At 40.9% G+C, this 18945-nt stretch overlaps 2 protein-coding genes across 3 annotated transcripts; one reads left to right on the top strand and one right to left on the bottom strand.

Annotated features, from left to right (window-relative positions):
• Window positions 1-150: 150 nt before the first annotated feature.
• Window positions 151-4603, bottom strand: c1h17orf67 (chromosome 1 C17orf67 homolog). 2 transcript variants are annotated; one of them, XR_002278625.3, is made up of 4 exons: window positions 4445-4590; window positions 2792-2892; window positions 937-1124; window positions 151-342 (listed from the first exon to the last, which is right to left on the bottom strand). XR_002278625.3 is itself a non-coding variant. In XM_020654251.3 (4 exons), the coding sequence occupies exons 1-3, from the start codon at window positions 4497-4499 to the stop codon at window positions 1008-1010; spliced, it is 273 nt and encodes a 90-aa protein (XP_020509907.1). In that variant the 5' UTR covers window positions 4500-4603; the 3' UTR covers window positions 151-342; window positions 1004-1007. The 2 variants fall into 2 exon arrangements, 1 of the variants encoding a protein (XP_020509907.1); XM_020654251.3 differs by having other exon boundaries at window positions 1004-1124; window positions 4445-4603.
• A 1760-nt stretch (window positions 4604-6363) lies between these two features.
• On the top strand, window positions 6364-18827 carry dgke (diacylglycerol kinase, epsilon). The gene is made up of 11 exons (XM_020654247.3): window positions 6364-7298; window positions 8225-8384; window positions 8499-8618; window positions 8773-8916; window positions 9009-9166; window positions 9851-9899; window positions 9988-10101; window positions 10221-10292; window positions 13342-13469; window positions 13779-13890; window positions 15893-18827. Exons 1-11 carry the CDS (start codon window positions 6844-6846, stop codon window positions 16121-16123), a joined length of 1743 nt encoding a protein of 580 aa, XP_020509903.1. The 5' UTR covers window positions 6364-6843; the 3' UTR covers window positions 16124-18827.
• Window positions 18828-18945: the final 118 nt, after the last annotated feature.

Consider the following 18945-nt stretch of genomic DNA (forward strand, 5'->3'; position numbering starts at 1 on the left):
ATATTGCCTACTGAAGGAAAAATGTCGGCAGCCTTTAGTTTTATCACTTCTTCATCCTGTTGGTCGTTTGATTTATTAATACCAACATAATAATAATAATGATGATGATGATGATGATGATGATGAACAAAACAGTCACACAGCAGAGGCTCTCATGCGTTATGATTTATTCATAAATGTTGGTAGAACACAATAGAGATGTTAAAGACACTAAACTACACAGCTGTTATTAGATTATATATATGAGTTAGTCAGCAGACATCAAGAGGTCATTTCAGGAGAGAGTATTTCATCCTTTTATTGTTTCCGTCTGGAATCCATGTCCTCATTTGTGGTCTGTCACTGTGAAAACAAACAAGAACCGTTCAAACAATGACAATCAGACCCTTTAATATGTCTGTTGTGGTCTTTTATACTGATGCTGTCTGGGTTTCGAGGGTTTCCAGCTGATTCAGGCCTTTTCAAAAGCACCCTAAAGATTGTAGATGAACTGAACGACTAAAGACATCTATCAACAAATGAAAAATGTTGATTTTAATCCAGTTTGTATTTGGATGATTGAAGGACGGTAACAGACAGTGTTGAATATTTGACACCATAAGTCTGAGCCAGAAACAGTTTTGTTTCTGTGGTTTCCTGCTGTGCCAAGTATTCATGATAAAATCACAAATCAGGAAGAGAAATAACCCAACAGCAGTGACAAACAAAGACTTAAACATTCTGTTTATGACAAAGCAGAACATGTCTAAAATCATCAGGAAGTAAAAGATTCATTTTGTATGAATGACGCAGGAATAGCCTGGAGATGTTTAGAAATGTGATCAGGTGTTGCAAGTTGTTACATGTTATCTGTAAGACTGACAGTTTGTGTGATGTTAAACAGATGATTAGAAGTCCTTTGAATAATCATGTAGCTATGTAAGTGCACATCATTACATTACTGTGTGCTTTCATGTGCATCAAACATTTGGAGTTGGTCCTGAAAGTAGACGCTAGTGGTGACCTGATCACACAGGGTATCCGTAGTTCCTGTCACAGCGGGGGTAGCAGTGAGGGTTCAGCCAGTTCTCCATATTGGTCTCCTGGGCCCTCTGATCCAGAGCCTGCATGTGCAGAAGATGCTCCTGTATAGGGAGGGAATGGGTGAACAAAGTGGAGGTGAAGAGAGATGAGAAATAAAGAAACAACCGAAGAGCTGATGATGGTCTCCATATTATTGATGATGATGATGGTAATGATGATGGTTTTTGTTTGATAACGACGACTTATAAGATGGTTTCTATACTGATTAGAGCTCTCAAGAACTGCCCTCAATGTTGTGCTTTGCCTCTGGTCACTTCCTGTCAGCACCTGTGTGTCCAATCAGACTCAAAGCTGATCGTTTGCTCTTACTGACATTGTTCCCTTTTTTCTAGATCCTTGCTTGTGTTGTTCTTACTCTCTGATGTACGTCGCTTTGGATAAAAGCGTCTGCTAAGTGAATTGTAGAATTGTAGCTGATCAAATGAGACCTTTAGCTAATCAGCTGTGACGCAGAGCGGTTCAGTCCTCTGCTCAGCCTGTTTGCATTTCAACACAACAGCAGAATAAAGTGCACATGACAGCACAAAGTGAAATTACAGAGATGAGTGGAAGCTAAACGGAGGTGAGCTTGTCTGGACCTGCACTGTCATGAATGGTTACATTCAAAGCATCACAGATTCAGAGAGAGAGAGAGAAATGACTTCATGGATACTGATGCTGCACTAAGAACAAAATGGTCAAATGAAAATAAATGGAAGAAGGCTAGAGGTACATGGCTTACTCTGCACATTGACATGGGATTCATAAGACAGATCTGTAATCTAGCTATCTAAACAAACATTTTCCTTCTAATGATTTCAAGTCTCCCTGAAGTGCTCGTCTGAAGAAGGCCCTGAAAGTAATATAGAGATGAAATAATTTATTGTAAATGTAAGAAACTGTTCATCAGCAACATAACACTCTACTTAGTGATTTCCAATTAGAACTTAAATAAGAAATGATGTTAATTTATGGTTTATCAAACATTAAACTCTTCTGCACAAGATCTCTGTGGACTAAGAGCTTTATTTTAGTATAGTTAGTTATTGTGACATTTTCTCATAAATCTTGACTCACACACACTCGAGATGATTTACATTTTTAACTAATTAATTATCCAAGTTTGTAAAAGAAAAGTATCCAAAATGAGTGTGAAAATATGCTGAACATTCTTATCTAACACTCACCAATCACGTATCCCTTTATATGAAGACAAATATATTCAGCATGATGATCAACTTAATATTAAACATTATGATATAGCTTTTATAATGATACATTATTGTAACAAATGTAACACATAAATCACTTCTTGTTGGTTTATAAGATGCCATTTTTAAAAATAAGATATGTCTTTAAATTATGGAGAAACCATAAAAACAGTTTGAAATAAACCCACCTGCTTGTGTATAACAATGTCATAATGCATTGTATGATTTATTATGATGTGAGTAGTGTTGTAAAAAATCAATTAAATGTTTAATTACTTCTCTAATCTTTTGCTCCTTATGAGGAATCATAGTTATTGATAAAAAACATTTTCATGAACACTGAAAATGAACATCACAGCAGTTTATGACTTCTTATTTTTTATTGGTGCTTTCAAATACAACAAAGAAAGATTGTTGCCCATAAAGCTCCACACTCAGCATGATCAACCGTCAATACTATACAATCTCCACCTTAAATCCATAATGTGTCTGTGCTCTTTGCTCTGAATGAACCTTACCCTCATTGGCTCATCGGGGTGGCCGGCCTTCATTGGTCGCTCCTGCCTCTTGCTGCGGAGCAGCTGCTTAGCAGAGCTCTCTTTGATGATAGGGTTGGCATCTGAGGGAGAGAGAAAGATAAGAAGTTCACAGCAAGGAGATTCAGTGTTTACTCTCATGTCTTGTGATGCACAAATCCATACCGCCGTTGGTGCTGTGAAGAAAACCACTGGGTAAAGAAAATGAAACAGTGTTTTTATATGATCTAGTTTGGTATATGTTAGTGAGTGTATCAGGTCTAGTGGTCTGATCTTCATTCAACCTCTGCCTGAGTTTTTTTTTTACCATGAACAAAAGCTGTTTGCTCAGTTTTGGCTCATCAGGGTGAAAATAGCAGTTTTCAGAGTCATGAATTCCCCTCTCACCCGATCTGCTGCTGGAAAGCTGTGTGTGACCTGATCTGTTTACTCAGTCTATGTAAGGCTGTTTATTTTCCAATACGAGTCCCAAGGGTGCAGCTCACACACACACACACACACACACACACACACACCACACACACACACACACACACAGAGACACAGACACACACACACACACACACACACACACACACACACACACACACACACACACACACACACACACACAGAGACACAGACACACACACACACACACACACACACACACACACACACACACACACACACACAGAGACACAGACACACACACGCACACACACACACACACACACACACACACACACACACACACACACACACACACAGAGACACAGACACACACACACACACACACACACACACACACACACACACACACACACACACACACACACACACACACACACACACACACACACACACAGACACAGACACACCTTGCAGAGTGAGGGCTCTCTGCCTTGCATAAGGAGGCAGGGTATTTGGCTGGAAGGTAACAAAGTGCCCATTCATCCTGGTGTCTCTCCAGGGAGCCCGGTCAACGCGGCACATGACCCCACCAGGCAGCCAGGCTGAATCTGTCTTCCTCTCCTGCCAGAGGGAGCTGCAGTGAGTGAACCCAGCTCTGTCAACACGAGGTATACGACCTGCTGCTGCCTGGGCCCCCCAAAGCAACGTGGCAAAAAGTTCTCCAGTTATCTCATTATGAAAAACGTACTTTTGATGTAAAGAAACATGAACGATCGTTAAGACTTGCAAAATTCAGTTTTATTCTAAACTCAGCTTAACCAATTCTTTACAGAGGTACAGTGGCTTTAAATGGCAACAACAACAGTTGTAACTAATGTTACAATTGTGACTTAATTAACAAGGAGTAAGATCTAGAACCTGGTCTCTATGTGATGTGTAACGTGATAACCTTTGTTGTGCCATCGCACTATAAACAAAACTTGATTGATGGTTTGCTGAAATCAGACCTGTTAAAAGCAGCAGGGATAAATAATACAGCACAGTCTCTGATATTTAAGTTTTGCATCCAAATACAATCATGAAACAAAATAAGGATGCACTTTAATAATGCAGTTCTAACTACAACATGTTATGTCCCTATTAGGTTTGTCTTACTGTATTGTCCTTTTGATTTGAATGTTGCCCCGTAATACAATATTACATGTTGCTGCTCTTCCCGGTAAACCCCCATGAGTTTCCTACCTGTGTAGAAGGTCAGCAGGACCAGGCACAGCGAAAATACCACCAGCGTCTTCATCTTCTTCACCTTCTCTCTGTCTGAGCCTCCTGTGGTCTGCAGTTGTGACTAGAGTCCAAAGGGGGTAAAGGGGGAGATTCTCCTCCTCCTCCTGCATGTCAACCACAAACTGTCACATACCTGCTCATGTTACTGGAGAGATAATAAACATAAAACATCAATACACGAGCCTATCTATCATCAGGAATGCTAATACATGTACTTTTACATAAAAATACAGTTTAACATTTCTTATATTAAATATTCATATTTGCAAAATTCAGTATTCTATTCAGTAACATCAAGTGAGGCAAGGAGAAGACTGTCCACTAGATGGCGATGCAAACCCAGTCATTAGGGGAAAGGGAATGTTCTGGAGACGTTTTGAACATTTAATTAAATTCACTGTTTAGCAAATGGAAAGGACTTCTGATCGTATGTGTTAGCAGAGGAAAACTTGTGTAGCCTAATCTGTTTTTGAAATGGATTATTTTCTTGTAAATGAAGGTTACCCACAGTATGCGCCATTTCAAAAGTCTATATATCCTTTATCTTTCTCTACCTCTGATTGGATATAGATGGATGAAATATCAGAGGAGGAATAAAGGAGTTACAGCCTGGTCTATGGCTTCTCTTCAATTCAGAACAAAATGTGACTTCCGTTAAAATTAGGTTTAGAAGCTTTTTAATTTATTTAGCATGTCTATGCATATTTTTGATAATGTATATGTTTCACATTGGTGGACTATATTTTGTTAAACCACGTAAATACATTTTTCACTATATGCAGGTTTGTCCAGCAGTAAGAGTATGGGCCAAAAGGCTAACAGGCTTGACATAAATTAATGAGAATTTAGAAAATACAATGCACCAAGACAGGATTTATTGCCCAAGCATCAGCCTACGTTTTTAATATAGCCTACTACTATTACTTAACTATTTCACTCCTGGATTAGAGCACTGCCTGTGACGTTCAAATGAATACGTCACTGTGCGTCATCCTTTCCGTTTCCCGCTTCTTCCCGCCCCCTATGCTTTACGCACACGTCTTCATTACCCTGCGCACTTTAATGATAACGTTGTTGGGATTAATTCCTGAGGGCAGAGAAAGCTTTTGTTCCCTCAATGTGATTATCTGACACGCTATGAGCTCACGGTGAATTGAAGGCGCATGCGCACTCTCGGCATGCACGCTGTACGTCAGGAGCGTCAGGAGCTCACAGTCAGAGATGTTAAAGAGAGTAAGATGTTCACTGCTGTTTTCCGTGGTCGCTTGTATATCGCAAGTCAAACAGGAAATATCCAGTCTTCAACAACGAGCCTACTTCTGGGGTTCATACATAAAGAAGTCTATCAAAACATTTGGCATTATAGCACATTTAATCATTTATTGTTTATTTGGAAAAGGCAGAGCACTACATAATAACATATATGTATTATAGCTTAAGCTCATTTCCACATGTCGAGCAACAGAATGCTGCACTTGCAGCAGTAATATTGAAAAGTAAGCCAGGCAGTAATGTAGTTACTTAGAAGTGCTGGACTTAAGTGCAACGTCTTTGGTCAAGGTCAAGTATTACGCTATAGAAACTGCCTAATGATCCAACTGACTCTTAAAATGTCATTCAAAAACCCTTGTGGCAGATGTCAATATGACCCGACCCCCAGGTTAAAAACAAAGTGATTCATAAGAAGCCTATTTCAAATTCTCTGGTGTCATACCTGATGACGTATCTGTCAAGGACTGGACTATTACTTAGGTCTACATACGTCTGTACTTTCAGTGAAGCAGGAATTTGAATGCAGGTATTTTAGGCTTACCTGTAATCAGTTAGGCTATACATTTTATCCGTTTTTATTAGGCAGGATAAGGATCTCCATGCAGCAAAAACACCCTTGGTTTGCCCGCCCTGACAAACTCTGTAGACATTCTTGAGCACTTAAACTTAATAATTCAAATTATTTGACTCAAATAATGGAATGCACAATTTCTTTTGTATAGAATTGAAAAACTTTTCCCACTCTACGTAGTTCTTTGTGCTTTAGAGTTGATGTATGTGCGCATGCGCGTTTTATCCGGTTGGTGGGGTGAATCATCTTGACATGGAAACACTCTCTGATCAGGCTAGGGTTGCGAAGTAGCTCATTGGCCAAACGTCACACTGGTGTCTGTTGTTTATAGCTCGTTATACTCTGAAATGTTCATCTTTAAGATAGAAGTAGTGGCAGCATCCGGGACATGTTTGTGAACATGGCTGTCGCAGAGAAAACGTGGCGTACGTCCTGTCTCTACTCGCTGTTGTTTACATAGCTTTTCCTGTCGTACCAGTTTCCGCTCTTTAGCATCCCCCATCCTTCAGCAGAGATGTGCAGGGAGGGGGACGAGGTGCAGGACGACTGCGGCTCCCGGGAGGAGTGGACCCTCCTCTTCTGGACCTCTGTGGCCGTCATCGTCCCGGTAATCATCACCCTGTGGTGCAGCGCGCAGCGCTCCAAGCGGAAAACGCACATGAAGGATTTCTTCCGCAAGAGCAAGCACGGCTGGCACTACACAGACCTGTTCAACAAGCCCACCTACTGCTGCGTCTGCTCCCAGCACATCCTCCAAGGGGCTTTCTGCGACTGCTGCGGCGTGTGCGCCGACGACCTGTGCCTCCGCCGGGCGGACCGGAGCCTGTCGTGCAAGGAGATCATGGCCCCCTCCTCCGGTCCTGACGGGGGCATGGAGCACCGCTGGGTCCGCGGTAATGTCCCCCTAGCTAGCTACTGTACAGTGTGCAAACAGCAGTGTGGGACCCAGCCGAAGCTCTGTGACTTCAGGTATGAGACGCTACAGGTGCAGCCTGACGTAGACTACCTGTCATAGCACACATTGACATACCTGCCATTGGTCGAGGTATCAGCCCCCCACCCCCTCGCCCCATATTCTGCATCAACCTTCCAAAGTTGTCATGCCACACTGGTGCACATCCTCATTTCATAATAATCCGTCTGCTGCTGCTCGGTGGGAGAGAAACTAACCAGCTGGCATCATCCCATATTGTTATGTAGATTGCTAATCGTAGAACATCTGGCCAGAGGTGAATGTTAGAGATGGACCAAAGGGGGGTCAAGAGATGATGTAGTGTATTTTCATACACTCTAAGAAATTGCTGTAAATTTACAAGGACATTTCATCAGTGTGATCCTGTCATGTTTAAAAACAGGACATTACTGTATTATAACGGTTTATAACAATATTTTACTGTATTATTGCTTGAAGGAAACAAAACGGTAATTTGCCGTAGTTTTTGCAATGCATTTGTCTTAACATTTTAAGTTGTAATTTTAAAGGCACTGTTTATTTATTATTTTAAAACATGGTGTTTTATAACATGGCATGCAAGGAATCATTAATCAAACCACTAGGTTTAGAAAATACATATATTGTATAGGAAATGAATATATAGCTAGGTGTAGTATTTACAATTCACAGTAAAAATCTGCAAATATGCCTCTTGTGAAGAAGTGTAAATAAACAGTATTAAACAGTTAATCCTTTCAACAGTGTTTTCCTGTTAATGTTTAAAATCACAGCTTTTTGCTGTATTTAAAAAAACGGTAGAAAACTGTAAATTTCAGCAACAGCAATATACCGTTCATTTTACAGTAACTTCCTGGCAACCCTGCTGCCAGTTGTTTACCGCTTTTTAACAGGGAAATTTCTAAGAGTGTACTTTCCTAACATGTGTTTGTCTCTCCTTCAGGTGTGTGTGGTGTCAGACCACGGTGCACGATGACTGCTTGGAGAGCCTGGACGACGCAGAGCAGTGTGAGCTGGGCGAGTTCCACAGCCTCATCATCCCTCCTCACTACCTCTACCACGTCAACAAGCTCCGCCGCCGCCAACCGGATGAGTACAGCAAGGTGCTCAATACGTGATTGTTTTTTTTAAGCATAGTGGATACTGCTGGTTTTCTGTTGTATATCAGATATGTTTTAATGTCAGCTGACTTGTTGGTGTCTTGTGTGTTTGTGTAGCTGGCCTCTTCCTGTGGGAGTGGCTGGACTCCAGTCTTGGTCTTGGCAAACACACGCAGTGGGAACAACATGGGAGAGGCTCTGCTGGGAGAATTTCGCACTCTTCTGAATCCAGTGCAGGTAAGTCTAAAGTTTTTTTCTTGGTTTGTGTCAGAAGCACTAAATCATCCTTCAAACCAACATGCACTCTTCATCCTTTTTTTATCATCTTTGGCATTAGTCAAGAATGCATTTCTGTAAAAATCTGAGTCTTTTTGTCCACGCTGTCTTCCAGGTGTTTGACCTGTCTGAACTGACTCCCTCCAAAGCCCTCCAGCTGTGCACCCTACTGCCCCCCGGCAGTGTCAGGGTGATTGTGTGTGGTGGTGACGGCACAGTGGGCTGGGTGCTGGACGCCATTGATACTATGAAGCTTAAGGTTAGACATCAACTCTTGACTTCTTCTCTCCACTTGTGTAACACTAACTGTTTAACAGCTCACCTAACTGCTCTCTCGTTGTCTGCTGTCAGGGCCAAGACCAGTTTATGCCAAGAGTGACCATCCTGCCCCTGGGGACAGGAAATGACCTTTCCAACACTTTAGGCTGGGGTGCCGGGTATGCTGGAGAGATCCCTGTGGAACAGGTTCTCCGTAACATCCTCGATGCTGAGGTGGTCAAAATGGACAGGTGGGGGCACGACAACTTGCTTCTGGGCAGAGTTTTCACAGAATGATTGTTTGTCTTCAGTTTGTAAATATGACTGAGTTTTTGTGGGTTAAAATTACAAAAACATTTTTTAATTTATGTTGACCCGTGTTGTGTTCAGGGTCTAAAATTATTAGGTTTAAAATAAATAAGACACAAATACATTAGAGCCAAGAACAGAAAGACAGAGAAGTTTTCCTCCTGACAGCAAATTATTTATCCCCGTTTGTTTACAACAGACAAAACATCAATGTGAGGATCTCAAAGTTCAAGCTTGAAAAGAAATCAGTAAAATGTTTTTTTAAAAATCTGTCCTAGAAGTGAAAACAGGTTTGATTGAACTGAATATTTGGATCTGATCTGAAGCCTGAGGCCTGAGTTCTGAGTTCTGAGTTCTGTACAGTTTGGAGTTGGTTGGTGCAGGGAATTGAACAGTCTTCTACTTTGATCAAGACGTCCTGATCAGCTGTAATTGAATAGACAATCCTGTATGCGTAATTATATCAACATGAAGAGGTTTGTAAACTTTAGATGAAGAATTAGCAACAACAACGAAACGGCACTAGCCTACTTTTGTACATGTGACCTTAATGTATGTAAGATTCTAGCTCTTGCCTTGTTGGTGTTTCTTTCATTTCTGGTCATTATTTACTTGATCCTCTTCAGGTGGAAAGTGCAGGTGGCTTCAAAAGGCCTCTACTTTCGCAAGCCAAAGGTGAGCATGAACTCTCAGTTGGTAGATATTTATTTTGATATCCTGATATGTTGGAGTTGTGGGTTAACTTCCTCTCCGTCCTCCTCAGGTGCTGTCCATGAACAATTACTTCTCTGTGGGGCCTGACGCTCTGATGGCGCTCAACTTTCACACACACCGCGAGAAAACCCCCTCCTTCTTCTCCAGCCGCATCATCAACAAGGTGAGAGAGTTTGAGCCACGTCACCTGAACACGTAAATAAATCACATGCAAATGTTGACTGAGTTTAACTATTAATGCAAAGACAGTTCCTCACTGTGAGTCTTTGTTCTGTTTCTCAGGCCGTGTATTTCCTGTATGGAACCAAAGATTGTTTAGTGCAGGAATGTAAGGATCTGGATAAGAGGATTGAGGTACAGTAGCCTTATTCATGTAATCAACTTTTGCGTTCATTCTTTCCTCACTCTTCATGAATGAAAGTTTTCACTCTTTGTGATACACTTTGCTGGAAATCACTCGACATTAGAAGTCTGGCCTCCTCTTATCTAGCTGTATCTTCAGGTATGATTTTTAATTTCCTGTCACATCTGACCTTCATACTAAACTTATAGACTCCATGTTTGCTCGGGGCTTCAGGATATTGAAAAATAAAGTCATATTGGGTTTATCAGTTTGATATTACGATTGTGATATGTTTCAATATTGGGGGGGATGACCATGTAAGAATCACAAATGTAATGAAAACTATGATGATGTGACATGTTTTGGGTTGTAAACAAAAAAACAAACATGTGTTCTTGCATGTTGAGAACAAGTCTGCAGATGCTGAATCTTCTCTGGAGCACTAGACTTCTTCCTTATGATGCTTTTTTGCATCACATTTTGCAAACAAAATGACTACTTCTGGATGTTTACCAGTTGCAATTTTCATGTTATTTTGAAATTGCACGATTGCATTTTGTGTCTCATTTCATTTGATTGTTTATGCAGAATATTTACATTTACATTTATTGGTGTTTTTGATCTTTTAAACTCTCTCCCAGCAAGAACTCAAATGAGATGAATTCACGTTAAACTGAGATGAAATGTAGGCCCAAAAAGTCAAAATGTTGTGCACACACAAGATATTTTTTGTTCTATTTTTTGTGAATTCAGGGGCGCCGTAGAAATGTAATCTGCAACAGGTTATTATTTATTTATCACTACAGACTAACCAGTAACAAACATTTCTTTATTGTATGTTGTCTACAGTCCAGTGTAGTTTCATAACTTCAGAATGCCACAGCCCACTTTCAGATAAAGCCAGAGCCTCATATCACACATCTCTGACCCACATTTGAGATTACATTTACTGGATTTTCCTGTAGTTTTTACTTAAAGGTCCCATATTATGCATTTTCTGGTTTTATATGCTCTTTAGTGTGTTTTCCAAGTGTCCTGTGCATGTTTAGGCACATCTATGTGAAAAAATTCAAAGTCCGCGGAAACGCAGCTTCTCCTACGTCCTCCTGTTAGCTGTAGCATTAGCTGCATGTAACGCTCGGTTCTAGCCCCCCTCGATAAAAAACTGTCAGTGTGACGTCTTGTCAGTGTGAGATCACTGATCTAAGCCCATTGGCTCGTTGTGGCAAGCCCTGCAGCTCATGTTGCATGCCCGTTAACTTCTGTAGCACGCCCACGATAAGCCGTAGTCTGCGGTAGCACAGTAGTGCTAAGGTGCTAATGTTTATGCTCCCCTCGGACGGAGCCAGTGGCTGCATTCCAAATATGGTAAAAGAGGCGGGACATTTCCGAGAAGCGGCTGAGCAACTGACCAATAACGACAGAGCGGCTCGGCAGACCAATCAGAGCAGACTTGGCCCACGTGGGGTCTAACTCAGCAGAGTGTAGCTGACGGACTCAGAGCAGTGATGTGAAAAGCAGTTCTTTTCAGTGTACTGAATCAGTAGAATCAGTTCAGTAAAGTGATTCGTTCAAAAGATTCGTTCACTGAATCGTTCAGTACTTCTCTGCAGCTCTGTCTGTGAATCAGAATTTAATAAGCTGAAATACGGCCGAACGTTTAGTTCTGCTCGCGATCGTACTGAGAACAGCCGGTGGTGAATAATAAACCAATGAGCTGAGAATTTAGTTGGATAAAGCTACAGTTTGCAAACTGAAAGCTGCTGAAACAATCACATTTATTTTCTCCGACCGTTCTGTTCAGTACGTTCAGTACACAAATCACTGACTGACTGAGAGGAAGAGAGACTCGGAGGCGGAGCTGTCGTTCAGTTCGTTCAGTTCGTTCAGTCAACAAACTGAACGAACGAGAGCTCCGCCTCCGAGTCTCTCTCGTTCAGTGATTCATGTCGGAGCTCTCGTCAGTGAACGAACACACACACACACACACACACACACACACACACACACACACACACACACACACACACACACACACACACACACACACACTGTACTGACTGAAACACGATCGTTAGTGGATGTTAAAACAGTCAGCTGAGTGAAATTAAGTTGGATATAAAAGCCGTTTGTAAACTGACGGCAGCTATAAAAAGCACATACATTTTCGCGACACCTAAATGTTAAATAATATATTTTCTACTTCCTCAATTTTGGAGACATGAGAGGGAGAAGTAGGGGCGGGCTTTAGTGACACAGAGCTCCCGACCGACTCCGTCTCTCCTGACTCCGGGAGAGAGGAGAGCGCAACTGAAGTTGAGAAATGAACGACTCTTTTCAGTCAGTGATTCAGTTCAGTTCGTTCACCCAGATGATTCGTTCGTTTTGAACGAATCATCTTCTTATCAATCAACGACTTTAGCTATTGTGAACATACAAAAGTAGGAACATAGATTAAATATACAAACCCCAAAAAGGGCATAATATGGGCTCTTTAAGAGATTCTGTGTAAGAGTCTGTCTACAACAATGTAGAACAAATTAATAATAAATCCACAAACACATTTCAAAGCAGCATAAAAAGTGAAAATCTACATTGTTAAAATGTAGTTATAAACTTTGTCTTGTGTTTGGCGGTAACTTAACTTTTGTGTCCTTCCTGCAGTGCCTTCACAGGCCTACAGGGGGCTGTGGCCCACACGTTGTTAATCACTGGTTCACACTCTATAATTTATTTACAGGAGGAATTTGTTCAGATATGTTAGCCTAAAGTTTTCCTTCACTGCACTTTGATACATTTTTATTGAATTTTAAGTGTTTTCTTTTTCATCATACTCTGTCGTTTATTTTTCAACTTAAAATTGAATTTCCCAAAAATGTAACGTGGCAAGTTTGTCAATGTGTGCATATACATACTCGGTATCACCTAGCTGAAATATAACATGCAATCAGGAATGTGTTTCACTTCTGTGACAGAGAAGGAAAAGATTTCATTGATTTATCAAGTCAGCATCCAGTTGATGATACTCTGTGTGTGTTTGTCCGTGTGTTTTTACCACAGCTGGAGCTGGATGGGGAGAGAGTTCAGCTACCCAGTCTGGAGGGCATCATCGTCTGCAACATTGGCTACTGGGGTGGAGGCTGCAGACTCTGGGATGGTATGGGGGATGAACCCTGCCCACCCACAAGGTAAGAACTGGCATACGATAGAATACACTTTATTTTCTTGGACTCAAATGATCAACATGAGTTTTCAAGGTAAACAGGTTATCTAGGTGTATACCAAGATACCTGCTGTCTTGGTATACACCTAGATAACAGATGTATACAGTATTATTGTGTAAATGTCACACAGGTCATATATCCACTATAAGTAAGCAGAATTTAGCTTAAGTGATTGTAAAGGCTCCACTTTACAGGTATTTGTATATAAAGCACTGCAGGTTACCATAGCAACTAGCAGTGAGCAGCGGTTCAGTTGTTGTCTCCCCCCTGCAGGCTGGATGATGGTCTACTGGAGGTGATGGGTGTGTTTGGCTCCTTCCACTGTGCTCAGATCCAGGTCAAGCTGGCCAATCCCGTACGGCTGGGACAGGCTCACACTGTCAGGGTGAGGAAATACCACACACACACACACACACACACACACACATCACAAACAAGGCTCTGCCACAGTGTTTACTTGCACACATGGGCTTTGAGAAATAAAATAATAAAGGTGTGAAATGAGTTTTCTCTGCAGGTTTGAGTCATCACAGCAGTGATTTATAGTGATCTCTTACAATTAGGTTAAAATAAATCAATAAAAGATCCACTCGTAAAACTGTGTTAAAACATCATTACAGAGACTTCCAAATAGAGATCCAATGGATTTCCATTTTGGATCAGTTTAAACATCTTGTCAGAAACAAGGACACAGATCTTGGACATCTAGGTGGCACGACCACAAAGAACAACGGAGGAGATCATTTTGGTAAAACCTTTCTTTAGCCAAGGTGTACGTTTGTCCTCGTCATAAGTAAGAAGAACAAAAGGTTGGTGAAAATGTGGAGGAGAGGAAAGCGTTTGAAAATGTATCTTGAATTTGAGGGAGTCGCTGTCAGATTCATAAATAACACAAAGTGATAAGTGGTCTTCAAGTCATTCATAGCAGGGTGGAAACTTACCTTCTTCGCCTATCTGCCACTTTCATTGGTGGAGTCACTCATTTTTATTTACCGGTACCTGCCACTTTTTTTTCAATGCAAGCTTTTTTTTTTTTATTGCACAAAAAAAATATAATAGATCAATGGAAAAACAGACAGTACATAATGATTAGTTAATTAACAAAATATACATTTTGAAAGAAATGTGCTGGAGGAGCCAAATAAACCCAGAGGGGCTTGTCGAGTGGCCCTCCTAGCATAATGTAATGAGGTATAATATCAAATCAAGGCGTACAGTATTCAAGTATGAAGGGAGATGTTTCAACGATTAAAAACAGAAATCAAGTTTATTTGAGTGATTTTAGTTTATTATTTTGAAGCTGCTAAGAGTCTCCATTGCAGTTACAATATGTCCTCAAAAGATAAACCAGTGAGCTGCAAATGAACATCAACTGACATCTTTCACCATCTCTATGAAAACAATGATTTCAGTCTGGATGAGAATTTTCTACATGCATATTTTGACTTTTTAATACATATATGATGAAGGTACACTTCACTTTTGCGGTGCATGTTTGTTGATGGTCAGAGCAGTCTGTAAGAGAAGAAGGGCAGAGATGACATTGATTTGCTGCTGCGGCTTGTGAAGTTTATTGCTGATGTTTTCTGACAAATATCTTCATCCTTATGTAGCGGTTGTGTACTCTCTCTTGCGTTGTGTGATGAATCAGACAGACACTTTTACTTTTAGCACCAGCACGCCGTTTAATCTGATAACAACAGAAGCACATACGGTCTCTCACAGCCACTCTTCTAGTTATAAGCTCCAACATTGCTAAAGCATAAAAACAAATAATTGAGCAACCTGTTAAGCAAGCTACACCACAGAGATCAGAAGTTACATAACACACAACGTGGTGAGCCTAAATGACTCAAAAACATAGTAATTTGATCACAGAAAAGTTTTACAATAATTTTGGAGATTCTCTCAAACATGTGAAATGGAAAAATATCACTTTTATCAAGAAAAACAAACATATTTTATTGTATTTCAGCGGAGCTTATTTACACATAAACTAACCACGGTGACAGCATAGTGCAGACTGGCGAAGATACACGGGCTGCACCGCTCAAGTCTGCAGGGGCACCAGCAGAGGGCGCTCATGTTACACAGAGTCCCAGTGGATACTCATTAGAATTAATTATAAACAGTATTTAAACAATAGAAATGGTCAAATAAAGACATTCTATGCCAAGTGATGACAAGTGGAATCATTAACTCTGTTACACTTAAAACACCAGAGCTATTTTTTTTCATGCTCACAGCAGCCTGATATTTAGAAAAGACAAATCATGTAGCACTAGACGAGGAGGTTACTGACATTACTACAATCGTTGACTAGACAGAATATTCGCTCTGTAAGACTCGTTTCATATTGAAGTGTCAGGTGTTCTCTTTCCCTCCAGCTGGTTCTCAAGAGCTCCAAGATGCCCATGCAGGTAGATGGCGAGCCATGGGCCCAGGGCCCCTGCACCATCACCATCACCCATAAGACCCAGGCCCTTATGCTGTACCACAGCGCCGAGCAGACAGACGACGACGACGAAGACGACGACGAATCAAGCGCCTCTGAGACGGAGAGCCCCACCCCACACGACTCCCCGCGTCCCCCTGTGCCAGCCTCCGTCCGTGCATGATCCGCACACCAAATGTCACGCAATCTGAAGCTCTATTTAACCCTCGTGTTCTTTTTCTGAAGCCCAGTTTTTTATTTACCCCTCCTTTGCACTGGCACTGGTTCGCCCTCCTCTGAGGTCTTTGCATGGGCTCAATACAAAGATCTCAGAGGAGATTCTCGTATAATCATTTGTTCTCAGAGAACTCTGAGCTGTTAGCACAGTTGGTTTGGAATAAGGCTGGTGTGATCTGCTTTTTTGGTATTTTTTGTCCACCATGTATTGTAACCCACAGCTCAGGCAGTCCCCTCTCCACAGCTGGTCAGGAGGAGGTGAATGTTTAAGAGAAAGACTGTGATCCTTGGTGCCAGAGATATCTATATTCAGCTATACTGTATTTATTACACATGCCCAGTGCAACCCTGCAGGGATCAGTTAGCCATTTTTAAACACGTTGCCCAAAGTCAGTAGACTGAAACACTTTAAAGCCATGTCTGAATAAACAGCAGGGGGATGAAGAGGCGATGCAGAAAACAGTGCTGAATGTAAAAGTGTAGATTTGGCTTAAGCAGTATGCTATGCTTTACTATCTGTTAGTGTGTTGTTGTTTTTTTTTACTCCAATAATAGCACAAACAAACAGCACACACCTTTTCTGAATAATATAGGAGCGCTTTAGTGACTCCAGGCGATGAAATGTTTAACTGTACAGAGGATGTGGTCGATTCCCCCTTACAGGCTTCTGAACATTTTGAAGTATCTGCTGCTTTTTCTCACCTCATGATTTAAGTCTTTGTGAAGAAAGGGTTCTGTTACAACAATGTGTTGTCAATCACTGGACATTGATGCTGATTTGTGACCTTCATGATGCACTGTCTCGAGGAGCTCGCCAAAGTGTTAAGTCGTACTAAGATGCAGTCGAGAAAAACGATATTTACCTTTCCTGTAAAACTCACAGGAAACAAGCTAACTTGTTCATTTTTAAAGTACTTCCAAGTAATTCAGAGGACTTATTTCGCCTTTTGTTTTCCCTCTGTTTACCTGGTTCCTGCTGTTTACACATTTTGTTCTACACTGTTTTGACACTTACACTGATGCTTACAATGCTTAGGACGTAGGACATGCACGCTCATCATGTTGACCTTTAAAGTTGCTGCAGACAGTGATAACTGCGGATGAGATTACGCTCTCCCTCTCATGTTGTTTTATGTTATTAAAGTACTCTTCATGTATTTTCAAATGTTTTGTTTTGCCAAATGGTCACCACAAGGTGGCGGACTAGAGCAGTATTTTGTTTTGTCGACAACATGTAGAGTTGATCATCCACTAAACAAACAGGTTAATAGGGCGTGTGATTGAATGTGTTGTGTTCAGGTGACATTGAAGTGTTTCTTGATTGCGTCAGATTTGCACACGGTCAGTTTCCTGTCTCTCTGTCATGTAGTGTCTTTTTCTATGTGTCTTCTTTTACCTTTTGGGGTGGTCCTGTGTATTTCAGAATGGTTGCTTGGTGCCAACAGCCATATCAGGAAAGTCTTAAGAATGTCAGTTTGTGCTTTCAATGTGTGTTGCGCATAGTAAGGCTCAACAGGGATCTGTTTTTTTAGCCGTGTGATGCCTATGCTTTTGGAATACGCAGTTCACCAAGCCGCATGGTTTCATTATCCTCCATTTGTTTAGTGAATGTCTTCAAACTAAGTGACGCTGGGTCTGATCTTTACCTGATCTTCCATGTTTACCACAGTTGCTTGTTTATTGCACTCTATTTTATTGCCTCATTTCATAATGAGCTACCTCTGTAACTACTGGATATTTAGCATCCCCCCCAAGAGTGATTTTGTTAATCCTGATAAATTGATGTAGCGTCAAAGCTTAACATCAAATTTGTGCGGACTGAATTTAAAAATCCTGAATGAGTTTTTTGGTGCTGGCATACGTGGCTATCACTGTGAGAAGGTCACAGGTTTTGCTTTGACAGATACATTCAAATTCTAGAGCTAAAAACCTGATGAATGCAGCTTTGATCTGATGACAGTGGACAATGTACAGCCACTAACTGCACAGAGCTTAATGATTTTCATTTATGTAACATAACCTCTTTTTTTTTATTCAGGCACTACCTTTACATTTTGTGTGTCCACTACTGATAAGAATGTAAAAACAGAAAAATAATCCAACATTTTTTCCCTGGCCTGTAATTACATTTCCAACTCAGCTGGTTGTCAGTGTGGCTGACCACTCTGTAACTTGTTTTATGGTTGACGTTGAAGGGACCTGACTGTGCTAATGTTTTGACTGGCTCAGTTTAATGACTGAGTCTTGGTAGATATGAAACAGCGTTAATGTAAACTGAATTTGACACCCGTATCACCCCTTTGTCTGCTACAAAATGCTTTCATTATCAATATTTGAATATGCTTACCTCTGTGCTGTTAAGTTTTAGTTTGAAAAAAAACCTTTAAGGCTGATAGGAGTGTGCAGAAAGAAAAAGGACACGATACGGTCTGAAGAGGAAGCCTTATGTTGTCTTTGCTGAAGAGTAAATACAAATAAAACTGTATGAGGAAAATGAGCTCTTGTAATGAACAATCATGTTCTAATGGCAGGGAAGACTGCTTTGCAAAGTTGTTGCTAACGGCAACAACAAAAAAAACCAAGATTGAGCTGAATGTAAAGTGATTTTTCGAATTTGAAGACATTCCCATAAATATTTTATATACAAACCACATGTCTGCGTGTCTGTGTTTTAATGGGGTAATTTTACAAGTAAAAATGATTTCAGTAAGATAATCTGTTCCACTATCCCCTGATAAGAGATCCTATTCATTATGATGCCGAGCTCAC

Source organism: Labrus bergylta, chromosome 1 (genome assembly GCF_963930695.1).
Source record: "Labrus bergylta chromosome 1, fLabBer1.1, whole genome shotgun sequence".
NCBI lineage: Eukaryota > Metazoa > Chordata > Actinopteri > Labriformes > Labridae > Labrus > Labrus bergylta.